This window comes from Scyliorhinus torazame, chromosome 14, assembly GCF_047496885.1.
Source record: "Scyliorhinus torazame isolate Kashiwa2021f chromosome 14, sScyTor2.1, whole genome shotgun sequence".
NCBI classification, from domain to species: Eukaryota; Metazoa; Chordata; class Chondrichthyes; order Carcharhiniformes; family Scyliorhinidae; genus Scyliorhinus; species Scyliorhinus torazame.
This window is the reverse complement of record NC_092720.1, coordinates 107,707,488-107,728,817: the sequence shown is the minus strand read 5'-3', so window position 1 is coordinate 107,728,817 and position 21,330 is coordinate 107,707,488. Positions and strand designations below refer to the sequence as shown.

General features: G+C 47.8%; 1 protein-coding gene across 8 annotated transcripts in view; it reads left to right on the top strand.

Annotated features, from left to right (window-relative positions):
- Positions 1–21,330, top strand: part of st6gal1 (ST6 beta-galactosamide alpha-2,6-sialyltranferase 1) — a 186,534-nt gene that overhangs the window by 156,250 nt on the left and 8,954 nt on the right. For 4 of the 8 annotated variants that reach the window (XM_072474621.1, XM_072474623.1, XM_072474619.1 and 1 more), the window contains 3 exons: positions 2,688–2,785; positions 6,650–6,751; positions 16,322–16,496. In XM_072474621.1, the coding sequence (XP_072330722.1) occupies positions 2,688–2,785; positions 6,650–6,751; positions 16,322–16,496 (375 nt within the window). Of the gene's footprint in view, positions 1–2,687; positions 2,786–6,649; positions 6,752–16,321; positions 16,497–21,330 lie in introns of those variants that run through there. The other 4 variants (XM_072474626.1, XM_072474624.1, XM_072474625.1 and 1 more) reach the window with 2 other exon arrangements.

Sequence of the window (21,330 nt, the reverse complement as noted above, 5' to 3'; positions counted from 1 at the left end):
TAGTATCCACCCATGCTCCCAATCTATTACCCTTGACCCTTACACCCTCCATGCTAACTCACCGAGTATCTGTCAAGGCTAAACGTCAGGAGCCATGCTGACTTAAAATAATGTGTCTATTGATGACATCACTATTCTAAACAAAAAACTCTCTGACAAAAATAAATTCCTTAAACTAACCTCTTATGAAAACAAACATTTCTATTCGAGAACCATTTGAAGCTATTAAACTGCTCACTTAACAGAATCCCCACAATGATAATGTTAGTTTGTAAGATCAGTAATTGAAGCACAAATTCTATAATGATGGCCCTCAGAATTATGTCAACAGAATTAATTATCAAGCACTGATTTTTTTGAGCTCTAAACTTCTTAAAATTTGAAGCTCGACACAGTTAAATCCATTTACAGTTTTGACAGCTCTCAGGACTCTTTTCTGCTCCATTGAGGTTTCACAGTTCTTTGCCAGTTGCTTTTCGTTTTGACAGTTTAAATCACTTCATGCACTTTTTGCACACATTCATGTTTACTTTTAACAATCCCATAGGATCCCTCACCTTCTCCCAAAGGTGTCCCAGGAATATCGCCAAAGGAACCCCTTAACTCGCCAAAGGGGTATCGTGTCTATCCAAATGAATCTACCAATTTCCTGTTCTAATCTGCACATGTCGGGTTTCACATGCCTGGTCTGCCAACATCCCGCTTCAACGGAGGCAGCTCATGATTTAAGAGGCCAGCTGCCCCGTAATTTGCACAAACGCAAACCCCAGCCCCCAGCGGAAATAGGAAGTGCTGTCTTCAGGGATGGGACTTTAGATTTCTGGGTTCTTCCACTATTTTCACCATGATGGAGAGGCTCTCCATTGTGACAAAAATCTGAGCCTAAGAAGCTCATTCAGGTGAATCAGCACTGAAACGCTATGGGGCAAGAGGTATGCTGAGAAGTTCCTCAGGCATTCACCCAATTGACTTAACTTTGGCAAATGATCGACGGAAACCCCTTTTACCCCCTCAAATACCACCTCATAAAACTGGGGTTCTACCAATATTCTGTATGACGGCTGGTAGGGAGAACATACAGAAGAAATTCTTGATTATCTTTTTTTTCAGGCAAGTTTTTAATTTTACTGAGTGATTGTTAGTGGTATTGTTATCTGTGTGTTTGTGAGAGGGAGAGGAGTGCATTCACCAGTGCATTCCTGACCCACACTTATCTGCCACTCTGTCTCAGCACAGCAGTCAATGTGTAGCAGCAGAATATTTCAAATGTTTAATGCTGCTGAGTGCAAAATGGTGTCAGCACTGCACCCACACAGTTCTGGCACAGTCAGCACTGGATATTTTGGGTTTAGCACGGCTGTGAGAGCATGTACATGAAGTATGCTCAGTAGCAGGTTGTGAAATCAGCCAGTGGTTAACGCTGAATTAATACTAACCTGTGGCTCTTCTGACCAGAAAGTTGTGGCTAATGAATGTGTGTTAAGTAGCAGAAAGGAAGGGCAGCAGGGTGGCGCAGTGGGTTAGCCCTGCAGCCTCACGGCGCCGAGGTCCCAGGTTCGATCCCGACTCTGGGTGTCCGTGTGGCGTTTGCACATTCTCCCCGTGTTTGCGTGGGTTTCGCCCCCACAACCCAAAGATGTGCAGGGTAGGTGGATTGGCCACGCTAAATTGCCCCTTAATTGGAAAAAATGAATTGGGTGCTGTAAATGTTTTTTTAAAGTAGCAGAAAGAACACGTTTACCAGCATCATCAACACCTTTCAGATTAGCTGCTGATTGCTTTTTACTGTCTCTGAGTTTGATGAAGCACTGTGAATTTTTTAATGCTCATTAAAGTTTGGAAAATCAACAAGGTATCGTGTTAATGTGGACCCATGAGGCTTGGGTCCAACTTCAACAGTTCCCAGCAGATTAGTTGCTCCTGATTGCAAATTCTATAGTTACCGTCCACTTTGATCTGCAGCATGTCAAGGTTATTGAGCAGAGAAAGAAGAGAGCAGATCATGCTACTCAGAGAGAGAGCAAAGAGAGGGGAGGTTAGTTCTCAGTAGGACATCTTATCCATTCGAGGTTTCAGGGAACAGTTTCTTCCCTCAGTCTTACCAAGGAACAGTGTGTGCACCACCTTCACTTTCTGATGAGTCTGTTCACTGAAATCTGCCACCTGTAGAGGGCAGACTTGCAGCCTCAGAGAAGGGTGAATATAGCCCTGCCACTGGCTGTGAGGCTGACTGTGACCTTGACCTTCTTCATGTCGATATCCTTTCAAACAACATCCATAACAGCTCCAGTTTTCCAGGCGCTGCTGTACAAGGACCATCACTGATATTCTTTATGCCAGTAGAGGAGAGTACATTGCATTCGCTCTGACCAGATTGTGTCGCTTAATTACACAATCAACATATTCTAAATTTACACAATTTTGAACATGTGTGGCCATTGGATTATTGGCCTGCTAAGATTTGGCAAACAATCTCACTCATAATGCTATGAAATGTATTTTCTTTAATACTTCAACTCTCATGTTTCATCAGGTCAGTTTCAACATTAAACTATTTATTGGGTTACACACAACTTCATGCACTTTGAGAATTTCCCTCGATATCCCTCTGGATTTACAAATAGATAATAAAGGTCTAAACAGAAATAAACATTTGGAATATACTTGTCACTTTCTCTTATTATCAGATGCCCATGACGCTGTTCTGAGGTTCAATGGGGCACCTACCATAGGATTTGAGTCTGATGTGGGGAGACGCACAACAATTCGGATAGTTAATTCACAGGTAATGTCAAGCAAGGTTGACTGCGACATGGAAAAAATCTAGGGTTCGACAGCAAAGTGGTACGTTACAATTGTATTTTACAGGCACCACAAGGGGTCAGTGTCTCAGGAGTGGCACTGCAGAAGAATGATCATAAACGTGCAGCCTGGAAAATGGCAGATGGCTGTTGTGATGTGCTGCTGCATTATAGAATGCTAACATGCTGGTTCATACCCACATTCCACACCTGGGGTGGGGGACGGAATGAGCAAACAAGAGACAAATTCCCACAAGGAGGAACCTTTTTCCCACAAGTCAATCAAAGCTTCTTCTTGTGCACCTCCTTGATGTTGGTTCAAGAGTAGCAATGACAGTGGCCTGGGAACAAGCTGTGGTCTACCCTCTTGTTTGGGAGTGGTTTGCACAATAAGAGGGGAGAAGATAATATATAACGGAGAGCAGATATTTAAAAATTTCATTCAGTATTATTCAAAAATAATCCCGCAACATTACACACAGAACTCCCTTACTTAAAGCACAGAGGGTGCATCACTACATGACCTGCAGTAGATAAGTAGGTGGTTCACCACCAACTTCTCAAAGGATGGACAATAAATAATAGCCTTTCAAGCCCCTGGACAGCAAAGGAAAACAAAATACAAGCATAAAGATAAATTTGGAATACACTATCTAAATTCTGTGGGGCGTATATCACTGAACTGATGCCTAGAATTGAAAACATTTTTTTTCCAATTCAGGGGCAATTTAGCATGGCCAATCCATCTACCCTGCACATCTTTGGGTTGTGGGGGTGAGACGCACTCAGACATGGGGAGAATGTGCAAACTCCACACAGACAGTGACCCGGGGCTGGGATCGAACCCGGGTCTGCGGCGTCATGAGGCAGCAGTGCTAACCACTCCATGCCGCCCCCTAGGATCTCTTCTATTACCATTTTAAAAAAATGAGCCTTTCAAAATCTGGGGATTAATATTCTTGTATCCCTGACCATGTGCTTACAAAGGATATATTGGTGCTAACAACGTAGTGTGAGGGCACTATCCAAGACTATTGCTCCTGAGGTGCTGCCCGTGATCACACGTAAATGAGATCATTTACATAATTGGACAGCATTCCTGGTAAAAATAGTTGATGTCCCAGGATTGAAGAGGTGGGTGGACTGGTGAGTGGGGGGGTGGTCAGGTACCAGTGACCAGTCAAGTACTCCTACGTGGCCAATGGAACGCGTTCAGAGTTAAACAATTCTTTTGCTCATTTTGCTATTGGTGGTTGCGGAAGCAAGGGTGAGAAAGAGGAAAGGCCACATTGGAAGCATCCTAGAGGTGAACAAAAGTATTTATTTTTGTCAGCCTCCCCTTTATCACTCATTCTACATGATCTACAAGAGAGCCAAGGGCCACGGAGGGAAGTCTGGAAGAAGGTATTAAGGCCACAATCTGATCAGCCATGAACCTATTGAATGGCAGACCATGCTCAGTGCACCAAATGGAGCTCCTATTCCTTATCATTTATTCCAAACTGGTGCTATGCCTCTGGAATGCTGCTCAGGTGCTCCAGCCACATTCTGGTGCATTCCTCTGATGTGCAACCATTCTGGAGCCTTAACCAACCGTATGGAGCAACATGATCTAGCCCAGCTAACCACAATAGGGGAGATGGCATCCAACACACATCAGAGTTTTGTATGCCAAACATTTGATTATTAGCCCCAAACATGTGTCCATCAATGAAACAATTTGAAAAATGCTGGAGACAAATGGGTTTTGGAAGCGTTTGTATCAAAGGCTCATTCTAATATATTCAGAAAATGCATATGTATGGCAATAGGGGCTACATAGATATAACTATCATTAGCTGAGGTATTGATGGTTTCCCAATACAATCTCTCCAATTTCTTTTGTGCTTGAGCAATTTTTGGATTAATTTATCCAACATTTGTTATTGTTCCAGGTGATTTCAGCTATACATTATTGTTTAAATAATACATGCTCAGTGGCAATGTTAAAAAAAACATTTATCTTTTTAGGATAAACCACCCCAAGTATCATAGAACATAGAACGTACAGTGCAGAAGGAGGCCATTTGGCCCATCAAGTCTGCACCGACCCACATTAAGCCCTCACTGCTACCCTATCCCCGTAACCCAACAACCCCTTAAACCTTTTTGGACACTAAGGGCAATTTATCCTGTCCAATCCACCTAACCTGCATGTCTTTGGACTGTGGGAGGAAACCGGAGCACCCGGAGGAAATCCATGCAGACACGGGGAGAACGTGCAGACTCTGCACAGTGACCCAGCGGGGATTCGAACCTGGCGCTGTGAAGCCACAGAACTATCCACTTGTGCTACTGTGCTACCCTTGATGAACTTAGGTGTTTTAATAATGATTTCTGTAAATCTAGGGCTGTTATTAGTATGTATTTTTGAATAATATGCTTCATTGATTAGTCAGTGCCTTTAACAGAAGTCTGTTAATTGCCTATGTGGCTGAGTACAGCATACACCATTGGTGATGTTGTTCATTTTGTCACACAGAAGCAGCCAGACCATCTGTTCCTTAAAGGGATCCTGGAGGCTGCCACCAAAAGATTGATTCTAAAATGTCTTACCTGAATATAAAGCCTAGCAAAAGATGGGTGTCCACCACAGCTGCTACAGCTCCTATTTCTGCCCCTATTAAATTAGAGGTTCTAAAGTTAAAAAGCCAAGCGCTTCTAAGAAGCTGACACGTCTGCAGGGCATCTATTTAGCCTTACATGCACCAGGCAACCAGCAGTGGTGAAAGTAAAAATCAACCATGACATGCATATATTTCCACCTCAGACTCTTCAATGATAGAAGTTGATGAATTTGACTTTTTTAATGACATTTTTGTTGCAAAAAGTTGCAGATTTAAAAGTTGCTTTGAAAGCTGCAGTGCCCCATTGCTACTGTGAAGGGACTAGAATCTGAGTTTGCAAACAATTAGTGGATCTGGCTTGTGGTTTGTTTCCAATGAACCTTGTAGCATCATTGGATTGTGGGTGAGAATTCATTCATTAGTGATATTTTGCATTCCCTTTCTTCCATTATTTTGATTACACTGTGGTTTCAATTTTTCTTTAAAAATGTGAAGAAGGCAGTATATAAATGGAGATTGTTATGACTGGTGATTGATGTGGTTATAGGTACAGGAGTAGCAGAGTATTTTCTGTGATACATTTATTGATGGTTTGGGGATTGTCAGTGGGCTGGATTCACCAATTTTGAGGCTACACCTGAAGGAAGTGTCTCGTCTTATGATGAAAAAAGGGTGGAGCATCCCAAAACAGGCAGAGCCCCCGATTTCAGCGTCAAAAGTGATTCTCACTGATCGCCGAATACGATTCCGACGTCGGTAAGCAGAGAATCCGGCCCAGTGTGTCTTTATGTCACATGTGGAAGCTTTGGGAACAGTGAAAATTAGGCGCGTTGTTACTGGTTCAGTGATGCAGACTGTGGCATTAAAAGAAAGGCACTCTTTATAATAATAATAATCTTTATTGTCACAAGTAGGCTTACATTAACACTGCAATAATTGTTATGGGGCACTGCAGCTTTAAATTTCATTTTATAAAAATACAAAATAATCTTTTGTTAAACTATGTATTTTGATGGGTCTGTATTTCTGTGGTGCTTTATAGTGAGAGACACTAAAACGCTCCAGCTACTTCCCAAAGGTCAATTATAAGCACTTATATGGTGATATTATTTTAAAGTTTCCTTTGTGAAGCAGTATAGATTGTGACTGCTCCATTAGAATTGACAAACTCAGTGTATGTATTGAGTATATAACAATCTATTTTGCTCTTCCCTCATACTAAACCAGAACTTTTCCTCCCAGGTCATCTCAAGACGAGAGCTCAAGTTTCATGATCAAGATTTATACAGAACAGGTGTCTTATTAGCATGGGATCCAGCACCGTACTCAGCTAATCTTACTGAGGTATGATCTTATTAAGCATACTCGAGTACGCCCTCACCTTCTGGAGGAATTGCAAGAGTCACAGAATAATGCAGCACAGAAGAGACCCTTCGGACCATCGAGTCTGCACCGACACATGAAAAACATCTGACCTGCCTACCTAATCCCATTAGCCACCACTTGGCCCATAGCCTTGAATGTTATGACGTTAAGAAATGCAACCTTTGTACCCTGCCCACAGCTGTGGTCACAGATCAAAATGTTTACTCGCCTACCGTTAACTGTCATTGAAAACATTGTTAGCTGCAAATGGTAGGAGAATGGGAGCTTTATGTTAGTTACACTAAATATAAAATCATCCAAGATTCCAGCTCCTGGTCACTACCCAGTGACTGTGTATATGTGGTTGTTCAGTGAGGGGAGCATTGGGCTTGCCAATGATGCTGTCCACAAAGAGATATCCCGCTAACACTCATAGTCCAGCCTCACACATCAAGACAGAATCTTTACAATGCAGAAGGAGACCACTCCGTTCATCGATCTGCACTGCCTTTCTGAAGGACCATGTCACTCCCTTGCCTTATCCCCATAACCTTACACATTATTTCTTTACAGATAGCAATCCGATTCCCCTTTGAATACTTTAATAGAACCAGCCTCCACCACCCTCTTAGGAAATCTCTTGTACAATCCAAAGAACCTCTGAATGAAAGTTTTTCCTCACACACTTTTACTCTTTTTGCCAATTATTTTGAACCTGTACCCTCTAGTTCTTGATGCTGTCTTGAGTGGGAACAGCTTGTCACTTCTTACCCTGTCCATATCCCTTAGGATCTTGAATCCCTCTATCAAGTCTCCTCTCAGCCTTCTTTTCTCCAAGGAAATCAGACCCAGCTCCTCTCATCTCTGCTCATAGTCACAGCTTTTTCTCCTTGGAATCATTCTTATGGATCACCTCTACTTCCTTCCTTAAGTATGGCACCCAGAACTTGATGCAAAGCTCCAGATGGGGCCTAATTGGTGTCTTATACAGGCCATATTAACAAGACAGTGGAGGCTGTCGGTGCAAAATACTCTAGCACGATTCAGAAATGAAAAATGAGAAACTCATTTAAAAACAATTAAGTTAGCCTATTTGGATTTCTAATGCAAGTTATACTTTCAGGAAGAAGGGTAGAGATGCCCTTTTCACAATACCCACATAGTTTCCTCTAGGTATATTTGGGGAAGTCAGTTCTAGTAAGAAATTGTGTAATAAACTGACTTTGCTATGTCTTTGCCCTCCCAACAATACGCTGGGATTTTCAGGATTCCTCCAAACCAGAGTAGGTGCATGCCCAGAATAGTTAATCGTGAGGTGGGGAGGTGGCATTGCTAGATTTAGGGTGAACCCCAATAAACTTGGTGGTGGAGCTTGCACCATGACTCTTCTTGTTAATGGAGGATCTGTGGGGGTCCTGGGGTCCAGCCCAATGATCTGAGATTAGAAGAGTTGTGACCTATTACTGCTCCTGCCCGGTATAGTCTTCAGGCTGTGGGGCCTGCTGGCTTTTACTCTCCAAAAGTAGTCAGAAAACCTTGAATACCAGTAGTGAAGTGAACAGTGGGCCAGGGACAGGCATGAAACACGCCCATACTCCTCAAACCGCTGGGCCTAGAGATGGAAATTGCCACCAAAATATGTTTACATTTCATCTTCAGCTCATCAAATAGAATGTTAAAGCAAAGAAAATATTTTTATATTCAATATTTGAATTGAGCAATCTGATTACCTAGAAGAGTGCAAGTACTTTGGTAATGCGCTTTAATTCACCTCAGAAGATCCCCCTAAAGTACTGTGATAGCAGATTTGCTTTTGCTTTAAAACTTCAAAAATAAGTTATTTAAAGCTTAAATTATTTTTTGCCTAATTCGTTCTCATTGGAAGAACATTAAAATTAATTTTGATTAATTGGCATTGAATCACTTTGTTAATTTATCACCTTTCCATGGGCCGTAGATGAACCTGGATCAAACTCTGCTGCAAGTTGAGCACACAATATTATCCTAGATCTTGCATGTGGACCAGGCCATTTCTTCTTTAGTGTGCCTAGGAGTCCCAAACAATGAAAAAGCGCAATTGATAGATTTATATCCTATGCGCCACAAACTTAATCCTGCATTTGGAACCTTAAGAAAAGAAGAAAGCAGTAGTAGACTATTCCTCCCCTCAAGCCTGCTCCGCCATTAAATAAGATCATGGCTAATCTTGATTGTGATCAGGGCCGAAATTCTCCCGAAACGGCGCGATGTCCGCCGACTGGCGCCCAAAACGGCGCCAATCAGACGGGCATCGCGCCGCCACAAAGGTGCGGAATTCTCCGCATCTTTGGGGGCCGAGCCCCAACATTGAGGGGCTAGGCCGACGCCGGAGGAATTTCCGTCCCGCCAGCTGGCGGAAACGGCCTTTGTTGCCCCGCCAGCTGGTGCGGAAATGACATGTCTGGGCGGCGCATGCGCGGGAGCGTCAGCGGCAGCTGACAGTTTCCCGCGCATGCGCAGTGGAGGGAGTTTCTTCCGCCTCCGCCATGGTGGAGACCGTGGCGGAGGCGGAAGGGAAAGAGTGCCCCCACGGCACAGGCTCGCCCGCGGATTGGTGGGCCCCGATCGCGGGCCAGGCCACCGTGGGGGCACCCCCCGGGGTCAGATCGCCCCGCGCCCCCCCCAGGACCCCGGAGCCCGCCTGCGCCGCCTTGTCCCACCGGTAAATAGGTGCTTTAATTTACGCCGGCGGGACAGGCAATTTATCGGCGGGATTTCGGCCCATCCGGGCCGGAGAATCGAGTGGGGGGGCCCGCCAACCGGCGCGGCGCGATTCCCACCCCCGCCTAATCTCCGGTGCCGGAGACTTCAGCAACTGGCGGGGGCGGGATTCACGGCAGCCCCAGGCGATTCTCCGACCCGGCGGGAAGTCGGAGAATGACGCCCCAGAACTCCACTTACCTACCTGCACTTCCCCATATTACTTGATTGCCACTAGATCAAAAATCTGTCTAACGCAGCTCTGTACATCTCTAATGGCCCAACTTCCATTGTTCTCTGAGGTGGCAAATTCAAAGATTAATTACAAACTGAGAGAACAAATTCCTCCTCATCCCTGTCTTAAATGGGAGAGCCTTTATTTGTAAACTGTGTCCCCTAGTTCTAGATTTCCCCAAGAGGGAAAGCATCCACACAACATCTACATTGTCAAGCTTCCTCAGACCTTAAATATTTCAGTGAGATCGCCACTCATTCTTCTAAACTCCACTGAGCGTAGGTCCAACATTTCCTCATAAAACAAACCTTTCAGAGAATCCCTACAGTTCAGAAGTCGGCCATTCAACCCATTGAGTCTGCAATGACCCTGTATCCTACCTAGGCCTATCCCCCTACGTATTCCTGCAACTCCACCCTCAGGGGCAATTTAGCATGGTCAATCCACCTAACCTGCACATCTCAGGTCTGTGGGAGGAAACTGGAGCACCCGGAGGAAATTCATGCAGATACAAGGAGAATGTGCAAACTCCAGACAGTTACCCGAGGTCAGAATCAAACCCGGGTCCAAGGCGCTGTGAGGCAGCAGTGCCAACCACTGTGCCACCATGCCGCCCCCTTTTTTTAGGGGCATCAGTGGGGAATGCAGGGCCGAGACCGCACTTAGCCCCATTTTGTACACTGTGAGCTCCAACCACAGGAATTCCCCAGTGTAGCGAGAGATAGGTACAGCATTTTTAAATAGCAACCCGATCTCCGAGGCCCCAGAAGCAATCTCCGCACCCCCCAGCATGAACGCACCATGGGAGGGTCCCCGCCCCACCGCACCTCACCCAACACCCAAGCAGGGCACCCCCCGCTCGACAGCGTGGATGCAAAAAATAACAACTTGGCATCTTGCCAATGCTAACCTGACACCCTGGTAGTGCCCATCTAGGTGGCATTCAACTTGGGCACCATGGCAGTGACAGGCTTGCTCCCAGGTGGCATCTCAGGAAACAGCCCAGTGAACTTTCTATGAACTTCTTCCAAGACAATTATATCCCTCCCTAAGTAAATTGTGTTATGGGCCAGGGTTTAGAGAACCCCAAAGTGTATCATGGAGTTCACCTGACCCGCAACTTTTAATAGGTGTGGGAAGGTGACAGCAAGGTCCCCCCGACATTATATGGATTGGACCAGGAGTGGAGCGGTGAAAAAAGTGATCTTGGAGCAGCGAAAAGTGAGAGGGAGCAAAAACAAGATGGCGGCGGGTGGAGACCAAGCAACATGGGCGGAGTGGTTGCAGGAGCAACAGGGGTTTCTTAAACGCTGCTTTGAGGAGCTGAAAACCGAAATGCTGGCGCCAATGAAGACGGCAATTGAGAAGCTAGTGGAGACCCAGAAGGCCCAAGGGGCGGCGATCCGGGAGGTGCGGCAAAAAGCCTCGGAGAACGAGGACGAGATCTTGGGTCTGGCGGTGAAGGAGGAGGCGCACGAGGCGCTGCACAAGAGGTGAGCGGAAAGATTTGAGGACCTGGAGAATAGGTCGAGGAGGACGAATCTTCGGATTCTGGGTCTCCCCGAAAGAGTGGAGGGGCCCGATGCTGGGGCATATGTGAGCACGATGCTTAATTCGCTGTTGGGCGTGGGAGCCTTCCCGAGGCCTCTGGAGCTAGATGGGGCTCACCGGGTCCTAGCAAGGAGACCCAAGGCCAACGTGCCGCCAAGGGCAGTAGTGGTGAGGTTTCACCGCTTTATGGACAGAGAGTGCGTCCTGAGATGGCCAAGAAAGAGCGGAGCAGCAGGTGGGAGAACACGGATATCCGAATCTACCAGGACTGGAGTGCAGAGGTGGTTAAGAAGAGAGCTGGTTTCAATCGGGCTAAGGCGGTGCTCCATCGAAAGGGGGTGAGGGGGCGGGGCCGGCTCAGGAAAGCACGGGCTTTTTCCCACGCTAGGGAAGGACGGTGGTGGGGGCCGGGGGGGGGATGGGCGGTGCTGAAGAGGAGCGCACACTGACTGCCAGGGGAGGGGGGGGGGGGGTCGATGGAATGGCAGGAGGGGCCGGGGTCAGCAGGAGTCAGCTGACTTACGGAAGTGTTATGGGGGGAGCAAAAGGGCTAGATGGGGATCTAGCGGGGGGAAGAGGGGGGGCATAGGGTTGCTGCTGCATTGGCCAAAGGGGAGCTGGAAGTAGGAGAGGTGGTCGGGGCAGGGGTCCGCCGTCTGGGGGACTGCAGGGTACGGGAGGCGCGGACACGTGGCTGGCCTCGAAAAGGAGATGGCTAGTCGGCGTGTGGGGTGGGGGGGGGGGGGGGGGGAGCAGCCCCCCAACCCGGCTGATAACTTGGAATGTGAGGGGCCTGAACGGGCCGGTCACGAGGGCCCGGGTGTTCGCACATTTAAAGGGACTGAAGGCAGACGTGGTTATGCTCCAGGAGACACATCTGAAGGTGGCAGATCAGGTTAGGCTGAGAAAAGGATGGGTAGGGCAGGTCTTTCATTCAGGGCTGGATGCGAAGAACAAAGGGGTTGCAATACTGGTGGGGAAGCGGGTGTCGTTTGAGGCAATGAATATTGTAGTGGATAATGGAGGTCGATATGTGATGGTGAGTGGTAGGTTGCAGGGGGTGCGGGTGGTACTGGTAAACGTATATGCCCCGAACTGGGATGATGCCGGATTTATGAAACGCATGCTGGGTCGGATTCCGGAGCTGGAGGTGGGAAGCTTGATAATGGGGGGGGAATTTCAACATGGTGCTGGACCCAGCACTGGACAGCTCCAGGTCCAGGATGGGTAAGAGGCCGGCTGCGGCCAAGGTGCTTAGGGGGTTTATGGACCAGATGGGGGGAGTGGATCCATGGAGGTTTGTCAGGCCCCTGGCCAGGGAATTTTCATTCTTTTCCCACGTCCATAGAGCCTACTCCCGGATAGATTTTTAAATTTTGAGTAGGGCGCTAATCCCGAAAGTGGAGGGAACGGAGTACTCGGCCATAGCCATCTCAGACCACGCCCCGCACTGGGTGGAGCTGGAGTTAGGAGAGGAGAGGGACCAGCGCCCGCTGTGGCGTCTAGATGTGGGATTATTGACGGATGAGGAGGTGTGCGGGCGCGTGCATTGAAAGATATTTGAATGCCAATGACAACGGGGAGGTGCAGGTGGGGGTAGTCTGGGAGGCGCTTATGGTAGTGGTCAGGGGAGAGTTAATCTCCATTAGGGCCCACAGTGAGAAGAGAGAGTAGGGAGAGGGAGAGGTTGGTGGAGGAGATCTTAAGGGTGGACAGGAGATATGTAGAGGCCCCCGAGAAGGGACTACTCAGGGAGCGGCGGAACCTCTAGACAGAGTTCGACCTGTTGACCACAGGGAAAGCAGAGGCACACTGGAGGAAAGCGCAGGCAGCGACGTATGAGTATGGGGAGAAGGCGAGTCGGATGTTGGCACACCAGCTTCGTAAGAGGGAGGCAGCAAGGGAGATAGGTGGAGTTAAGGATAGCGGGGGGAATACGGTGCGGAGAGAATAAACAAGGTATTTAGGGACTTCTATGGGGATCTGTACAGATCTGAGCCCCCAGCGGGGGAAGAGGGGATGCGACGATTTTTGGATCAGCTGAGGTTCCCGAGGGTGGAGGAGCAGGAGGTTGCTGGTTTAGGGGCGCCAATTGGGCTGGAGGAGCTGGTTAAAGGTTTGGGGAGCATGCAGGCAGGGAAGGCCCCGGGGCCAGATGGGTTCCCGGTCGAGTTTTACAGGAAATACGTGGACCTGCTAGGCCCGTTGCTAGTGAGGACTTTCAACAAGGCAAGGGAGGGGGGGACCTTGCCCCCGACAATGCCCGGGGCGCTCATCTCTCTGATCCTGAAGCGGGACAAGGACCCACTACAATGTGGGTCGTATAGACCGATCTCGCTCCTCAATGTGGATGCTAAGTTGCTGGCAAAAATGCTGGCAACGAGAATTGAGGACTGTGTCCCGGGGGTGATTCATGAGGACCAGACGGGATTTGTAAAGGGCAGGCAGCTAAACACTAATGTGCGGAGGCTCCTCAATGTGATTATGATGCCCTCGGTGGAGGGAGAAGCGGAGGTAGTGGCGGAGGTAGTGGCAGCTATGGACGCGGAGAAGTCCTTCAACCGGGTGGAGTGGGAGTATCTTTGGGAAGTGCTGCGGAGGTTTGGGTTCGGGGAGGGGTTCATCAGCTGGGTCAGGTTGCTATATAGAGCCCCGGTGGCGAGTGTGGCTACGAATCAGCGGAGGTCGGAGTACCTTCTGCTGTACCGAGGAACGAGGCAGGGGTGCCCCCTGTCCCCCTTGTTTGCATTGGCAATTGAGCCTGTGGCCATGGCACTAAGGGAGTCCAGGAAATGGAGGGGACTGGTCCGAGAGGGAGAGGAACATCGGGTGTCGTTGTATGCGGACGACTTGTTGCTGTATGTGGCAGATCCAGTGGAGGGGATGGCGGAGGTCATGCGGACCCTAAGGGAGTTTGGGGACTTCTAGGTGTATAAGCTCAATGTCGGGAAAAGTGAGCTCTTTGTGGTGCATCCAGGGGATCAGGGAAGGGGGATAGACGACCTGCCATTGAAAAGGGCAGAAAGGAGATTTCGGTACTTAGGGATCCAGGCGGCTGGGAGTTGGGGGGGCCCTGCACAAGCTCAATTTGACGCGGTTGGTGGAGCAGATGGAGGAGGATTTCAAAAGATGTGATGTGCTGCCACTCTCACTAGCGGGCAGGGTGCAGTCGGTTAAAATGATGGTCCTCCCAAGGTTTCTCTTTGTGTTCCAGTGCCTTCCCATTATGATTCCCAAGGCCTTTTTCAAACGGGTAGGTAGGAGCATTATGGGTTTCGTGTGGGCAAATAAGACCCCGAGGGTAAAGAGGGTGTTTCTGGAGAGCAGTAGGGACAGGGGAGGGCTGGCTCTGCCGAATTTGTGCGGCTACTATTGGGCAGCCAATGTGGCGATGATCCGTAAGTGGGTAATGGAGGGAGAGGGGGCGGCGTGGAAGAGGTTGGAGATGGCGTCCTGTGTGGACACGAGCCTGAGGGCGTTGGCGACGGCACCGCTGCCGCTCTCGCCGACAAGGTTCACCACGAGTCCAGTGGTGGCGGCGACGTTGAAGATCTGGGGGCAGTGGAGACGACACAGGGGCGAGGTGGGAGCCTTGGTTTGGTCCCGATTCGGGAGAACCATCGGTTTGTCCCGGGAAGGATGGATGGGGGATTTCGGAGCTGGCATCGGGCAGGGATTAGGAGAATGGGGGACCTGTTTATAGATGGGACGTTTGCGAGCCTAGGGTCACTGGAGAAGTTTGGGTTACCCCCGGGAAATGCTTTCAGGTATATGCAAGTGAGTGCGTTTGTGTGGCGGCAGGTGAGGGAATTCCCGCTGCTCCCGGCACAGGGGACTCAGGACAGGGTGATTTCGGGTGTATGGGTTGGAGAAGGCAGGGTTTCGGCGATCTACCAGGAGCTGAAAGAAGAGGAGGCGGCCTCGGTAGAGGAGTTAAAGGGCAAGTGGGAGGAGGAGCTTGGGGAGGAGATAGATGAGGGTCTGTGGGCTGATCCCCTGAGTAGGGTTACTTCTTCCTCCTCTTGCGCCAGGCTCAGCCTAATACAATTCAAGGTTACTCACAGAGCTCATATGACAGGGGCGAGGTTGAGTAGGTTCTTTGGGGTGGAGGACAGATGTGGGAGGTGCTCGGGAAGCCCGGCGAATCACGTCCACATGTTCTGGTTGTGCCTGGCACTGGATGGGGTTTGGAGGGGTTTCGCGAGGACTATGTCCAAGGTGGTGAAAGTCCAGGTCAAGCTGAGTTGGAGGTTGGCACTATTTGGGGTAACGGACGAGCCGGAGTGCAGGAGGCGAAAGAGGCCGGTATCCTGGCCTTTGCGTCCCTGGTAGCCCGGCGGAGGAACTTGCTATTATGGAAGGATGCAAAGACCCCCAGTGTGGAAGCCTGGATAAATGACATGGCAGGGTTCATCAAGCTGGAGAGGATAAAGTTTGCCTTACGAGGGTCTGTGCAGGGGTTCTTCAGGCGGTGGCAATCGTTCCTAGACTATCTCGCGGAGCGTTAGGAGGAGGTCAGCAGCAGCAGCAACGCAAGGGTGGGGGGGGGGGAATTCGGTGGGTGGGGGGGGCTTCCCTACGGGTACCTTTGAATGCCATATGGGGGGGGGTTACTGTGTATGGGGAAACCCAATGTATAAGTTTTGTATAATTTTTGACTTGTGTTTGTGTTTCTTTCTTTTTGTTATGGGGGGGGGGGGGGGGTTGTTAAAAATGTTGTTGGAAAATTTGAATAAACATATATTTTTTAAAAAGAACAATTGTGGTGTTGTTCGATTGCTTTTAAAGTGTCACTCACGTTTCTTTGTAGGTGAAAGTTAAGTAGTTGCTTACTTTTGTCAATTACATAATGGATTCATCTGCTCTAATTTAACAGAATACTCAGCGATGGTGGAATTTCAGTGAATGTACTTCAGAATGGCACAAGTCATTTTTTGAAAATTACAACAATAGTTTGGTCAGTGAAGGAGAGGGAAACAGTGCTACCCTACATTATGGTATTCATTATTTCTATTTTCTTCCAGTGGTTCAAGCATCCAGACTATAATTTCTTTGATCATTACAAAAGGTATCGTAAAAGTAATCCAAACCAGCCCTTCTACATAATAAACCCCAAGATGCAGTGGCAACTTTGGGACATCTTGCAGGAGAACACAGCTGAAGAAATCCAACGCAACCCTCCCTCCTCTGGTTTGATGGGTGAGTGACCAGTCTCCAGCAACGGGGCTGACTTTGTGTGCTTCAGTAATAAGTCCATAAGTTCATAAGGTATAGGAGCAGAATTGGGCTATTTGGCCCATTGATTCTGCTCTGCCATTCCATCGTGGCTGATCTAATTCTGAAAATGAAAAAATGAAATGAAAATCGCTTATTGTCACAAGTAGGCTTCAAATGAAGTTACTGTGAAAAGCCCTGTGATGAACGGTTACTGCCTTATCATCATGTAAGGTGATGTCCCCTTTAAGACCGGGCTTGGAACCCTGGGGACTCCGCCTCTGGCTCCGCCCATCTGGGAGCCATACATAAAGGCCTGCCTCATGGTCTGTGTAACAGTCAGCACTCGTCTCTAGCTGTAGTATAGTTATTAGTCTAATAAAGCCTTCTTTACAGTTTAATCTCTAAGCGTCATTATTGAGGGTACCTCAAGCCCCTGGTTGCCACATTCCGACACCTGTTCGGGGAGGCTGGCACGGGAATTGAACCCGCGCTGCTGGCCTGCCTTGGTCTGCTTTAAAAGCCAGCTATTTAGCCCTGTGCTAAGCCAGCCCCTCATTCTGGGCTTATTTCCACCGTAATGCCCGTTCTCCATAACCCTTCCACCCATTACCAATTTAAAATTTGCCTAATTCCTCCTTAAATTTACTCACTGTCCCAGCATCCACCACACTCTGAAGTGCGCGAATTCCACAGATTCACAACCCTTTGGGAGAAGTAGCTTCTCCTCAACTCTGTTTTGTAATTGCTCTTGGTTATAGATCGTTTTCTTGTTCTGTGCCATGTTATTCTTTGTGAAGTAATATAACCTTTTCTTTTCAGCTGGCGGAGAATCGGCGAGGGGGGGGGGGGGGGGCGCGAATCATGTAACGCTGCTCCAACGCTGGAGAATCGCCACCATTGGCGTCGGCGCGGTGCCGGAGCAACCCCCGAGTGCACGATGGGCCGAGTTAGGCCGAGTCCTGCCTGCGCCGTTCTCGTATGTCCTACCCGGCGGGACCTCGCCGTTCATGTTGCGGGAGGGTCGGCCTGGTGGGAGGGAGGGGGGTCCGACCCCGGTGCGGGAGGGGGGGTCCTCCACGGTGGCCTGGCCCGTGATCGGGGCCTACCGATCGGCAGGCGGGCTTATCCCGGTGGGGGCCTATATTCCTCCGCTCTGGGCCCCTGTAGGTCTCCGCCATGTTGCGTCAGGGCCGGCGCGGAGAAGGCAACCCACGGGCATGCACGAACTCGCCCCGGCCATGGAGCGCATGCGTGGACCCGCGCCGGCCGTGCTGCCGCCGGTTTCGGCAGCTGGAGCAGCGTGAGTCACTCCAGTGACTCCAGTGGGGATAGAGCGGTGGGTGGACATAGGTATGGTGCTCTTTCAGAGGGTCGGTGCAGACACGATGGGCTGAATGGCCTCCTTCTGCACTGTTATAATCTGAAATCATTCACAGTCCCATTGATGGATGAGAGAAACATGGCTGAAAAGGGATATGAGAAAGAACCAAAGGTTAATGACCTGATCAAATGGAATTGGAAAAATCAAAACAATGCAGCAACAAAGAATGGAATAGATTTCTGCAGGATAATCCTCGAGTTGAAATTTGAGGCGAGGAAAAAGGATTGAACATTTCCAGTAAATGGGACAAAATAAAAAAAAATCACAGTAAAATTTAACCTCCAGGACCATACAGCTCCAGGCAAACAAAATGATCAGTGCAAGTGATCTGCACATCACGTATCGGCATGTTTGACCAAATTGGCTTGAAGCATTTCGACCTCAAGAACTGCTGGGTAAAGCCACAGATATGAACGAGCACATTTAAAAGATCAAAATGCCACTTTTTTCTTTTGAATGGAATATCACCAAACAAATTTCACATGAAAAAAAATGCGAATCCACAATAGTGCTCTTCTCAGCCTCATTGGTAATGTCCAAGGAGACATCACCCTTTGATCTCGAAGTAGGTATGATGGAAAAGATTGCTCAAATGATTGCTAAAAGTAAATTGCCAAATTTACGAAGTTCTGCTGTCAACGTACCTTCCTAGCATTGAACACTAGCCTGAGATTCAGGACACTAGTGTTCTCGGCAAAGTTAGTGCATTGTAATATTGCTATTCATAAAAGCCGCCATGAATATGCCACTTCCTCACAAAAACACAACTAGTTCACTAATGTCCTTAGGTAAGAAAATCTATCTTTCTCAAACTCATCCCACCTCATCTCGCCTGCTGCTGAAATCTTCATTAATAGCTTTGTTACCTGCAGAACTGACTATTCCAAGCATTCCTTGGCAGTCTCTCACATTTCGCCTTCTATTAATCTGAGCTCATCTAAGCCATGCCTGCCCATGTCTCAACTCACACCACATCCCGTTCACCCATCACTGACCTACACTGGATCCCAGTTAAGCATTGCCTCAAATGAAAAATTCTCATCCTTGGTTTCAAATTACTCCATGGCCTTGTTGCTCCCTATCACTGTACCCTCCTCGAGCCCGATAACCCTCTGAAATGATCTGTTCCCCATTAACCTAGTCCGTTGAGCATCCCCAATTTGAACCACTCCACCATTAGCGGCCTCATCTTCAGCTACCTCAACCCTAAGCTTTGAAATTGCCTTCCTAAACTCCCGACCTCCTTTTCTTTCTTTAAGACACTTCCCAAAACCTACCACAATGACAGAGCCTTTGGCTACATGCACTAATATATTTTATGTGGCTCGGTCTAAAACTTGGCTTTTAAATGCTCCTGTGAAATGCCTTGTGGTGTTCTATTGTATTAAAGATGTATTATATATACACAATTGGTGTTGTTGTTCTGGCTTCTATGGGACTCCCACACCAACATGATTGGCACTTAACAGCCCCAGAAGCTGTTGGTTGGCTGCTACACTGTATCAAATAAAAGATGGCCCACAATCACCTTCTGAGGGGAAATAGGGATAGGCAGTGCCCACACCATCAGAATGAATAATGAAAAAAAAGGTTACAGCCCCATCGCTGGCCCATGCCTGATTCCTGGATTATGGTCTCTTACAAAAAACATTGGTTCATAAAAAACATCTTAGTTAAGTGCAAATGAGCTTATCTTAAAATTCTTTTTGAATTTCTGACCAGCAGGTGGAAGTATTGAACTATAGGTAAAAAAAAAGACTTTGGACCAAAAGCATACAAGTTTTCAACAGAGAGTGAACATCACAGATTTTTTAACCAAGTTGCAATCAGTGCTTGCTGTCCACTCTTCTTGTTGTTCCTCATATATTGAAAGTTAATCCTACCCAAATAACGCATTACGATCCAGTTGAGAGAACAAGTAGGTAAATTTCTCCAGGTCTTTACCAAGCTTAAAATGGAGGCTGGGGATTGAATAAAATATCCTAGGACTAATAATGCAGAGTCCCTACAATAAGGAACCTGATCCACTCAGCACATTCATAATAATAATCTTTATTAGGGTCACAAGTAGCCTTACATTAACACTGCAATGAAGTTACTGTGAAATTTCCCTAGCCACGACACTCGGCGCCTGTTGGGGTACACTGAGGGAGAATTCAGAATGTCCAATTCACCTAACAAGCACGTCTTTTGGGACTTGTGGGAGGAAACCGGAGCACCCGGAGGAAACCCACGTAGACACGGGGAGAACATGCAGACTCCGCACAGACAGTGACCCAAGCCGGGAATCGAACCTGGGACCCTGGCACTGTGAAGCAACAGTGCTAACCATTGTGCTACCGTGCCACCCTGCTACCATGCTGCCCTCAGGAAAGCTGAGGACAGCTCATTTTGATTTACATTCACTAATTTTCAAAGGACAGAAAATGATTCAGAGTATGTTTGTGATTTCCTAATACGTGTTCCTAATGGCTAAAGCTTGTCATCAAAGTGAAAGAGTGACTATACGGGATAGAAATGTATCTGAACCCTTTTCATGCAGGTTGTGGGTATGATATCCTGGAAAGGCAAATTATCTCAAACATTTGAGAGGCATGTTAAGCAAGCTATTGTATGGTGCTACTATGAAGTAGCGACCGAGTGGTATTTTCCACTAGCAGGATTCTGCCTTGGTCCAAAAAGACATTCTGCCTACCACACAATTGGGCAACATCATGCATGAATTTCAGTGCTCGTCCAATGCCAGTATGTAGGTCAAACACCCCAGTCATTGGCTAATTGAATTAAACAACATAATCCTTTGGCTGTTCGTAACAAGCAGAGTATATAGCTGTACTCAACATGCGCTTCCAAAGCCCAAAGCAAAACATCTACTGTTAGATGTGGTTCTGCTAATGGACAGCACTTGCTGAATAATCCTGAGTGCACTCGTAGATACACTAACAACCAATTTAAGATAATCAGTTGAGTAAGCGGCTCATTTACATTTGCTAGAAGTGACATACATTCAGATCAGGGACACGTTCTCTGCAAACAAAAGGAATATGTTCAGGTCTTGCGTCTTTTTGAATTACCCAGAAGCTTGGGGAGCCTGTAGTTCCCTGTTGCTTTCTCCATGGCAACATTTTGTCAATCAAGGTTGGCTTGCCAACCAATCAACACCCTTTTCTCCTGTAGAATATGTTGTTCTGATTGATTATTAAACTCTACTGTTGGCAGCTGCTGAGTGACCACGTGATAACCGTATTCAGGGATCACTTGTACTCACCCTCATAGAATGAGCAGCAGGAACCATCGTGGTCAAGGGCACTAAATTTGGCGGGAGGAAATAGAGCTGTTTCCAACAGTAGGATAAACTGTTGAAATTCTGTTCTCCTGACTTTCAAGGTGGGTAAAAAGTCTATCGAGCTTCCCCATGAACAATGCATTCGGAGC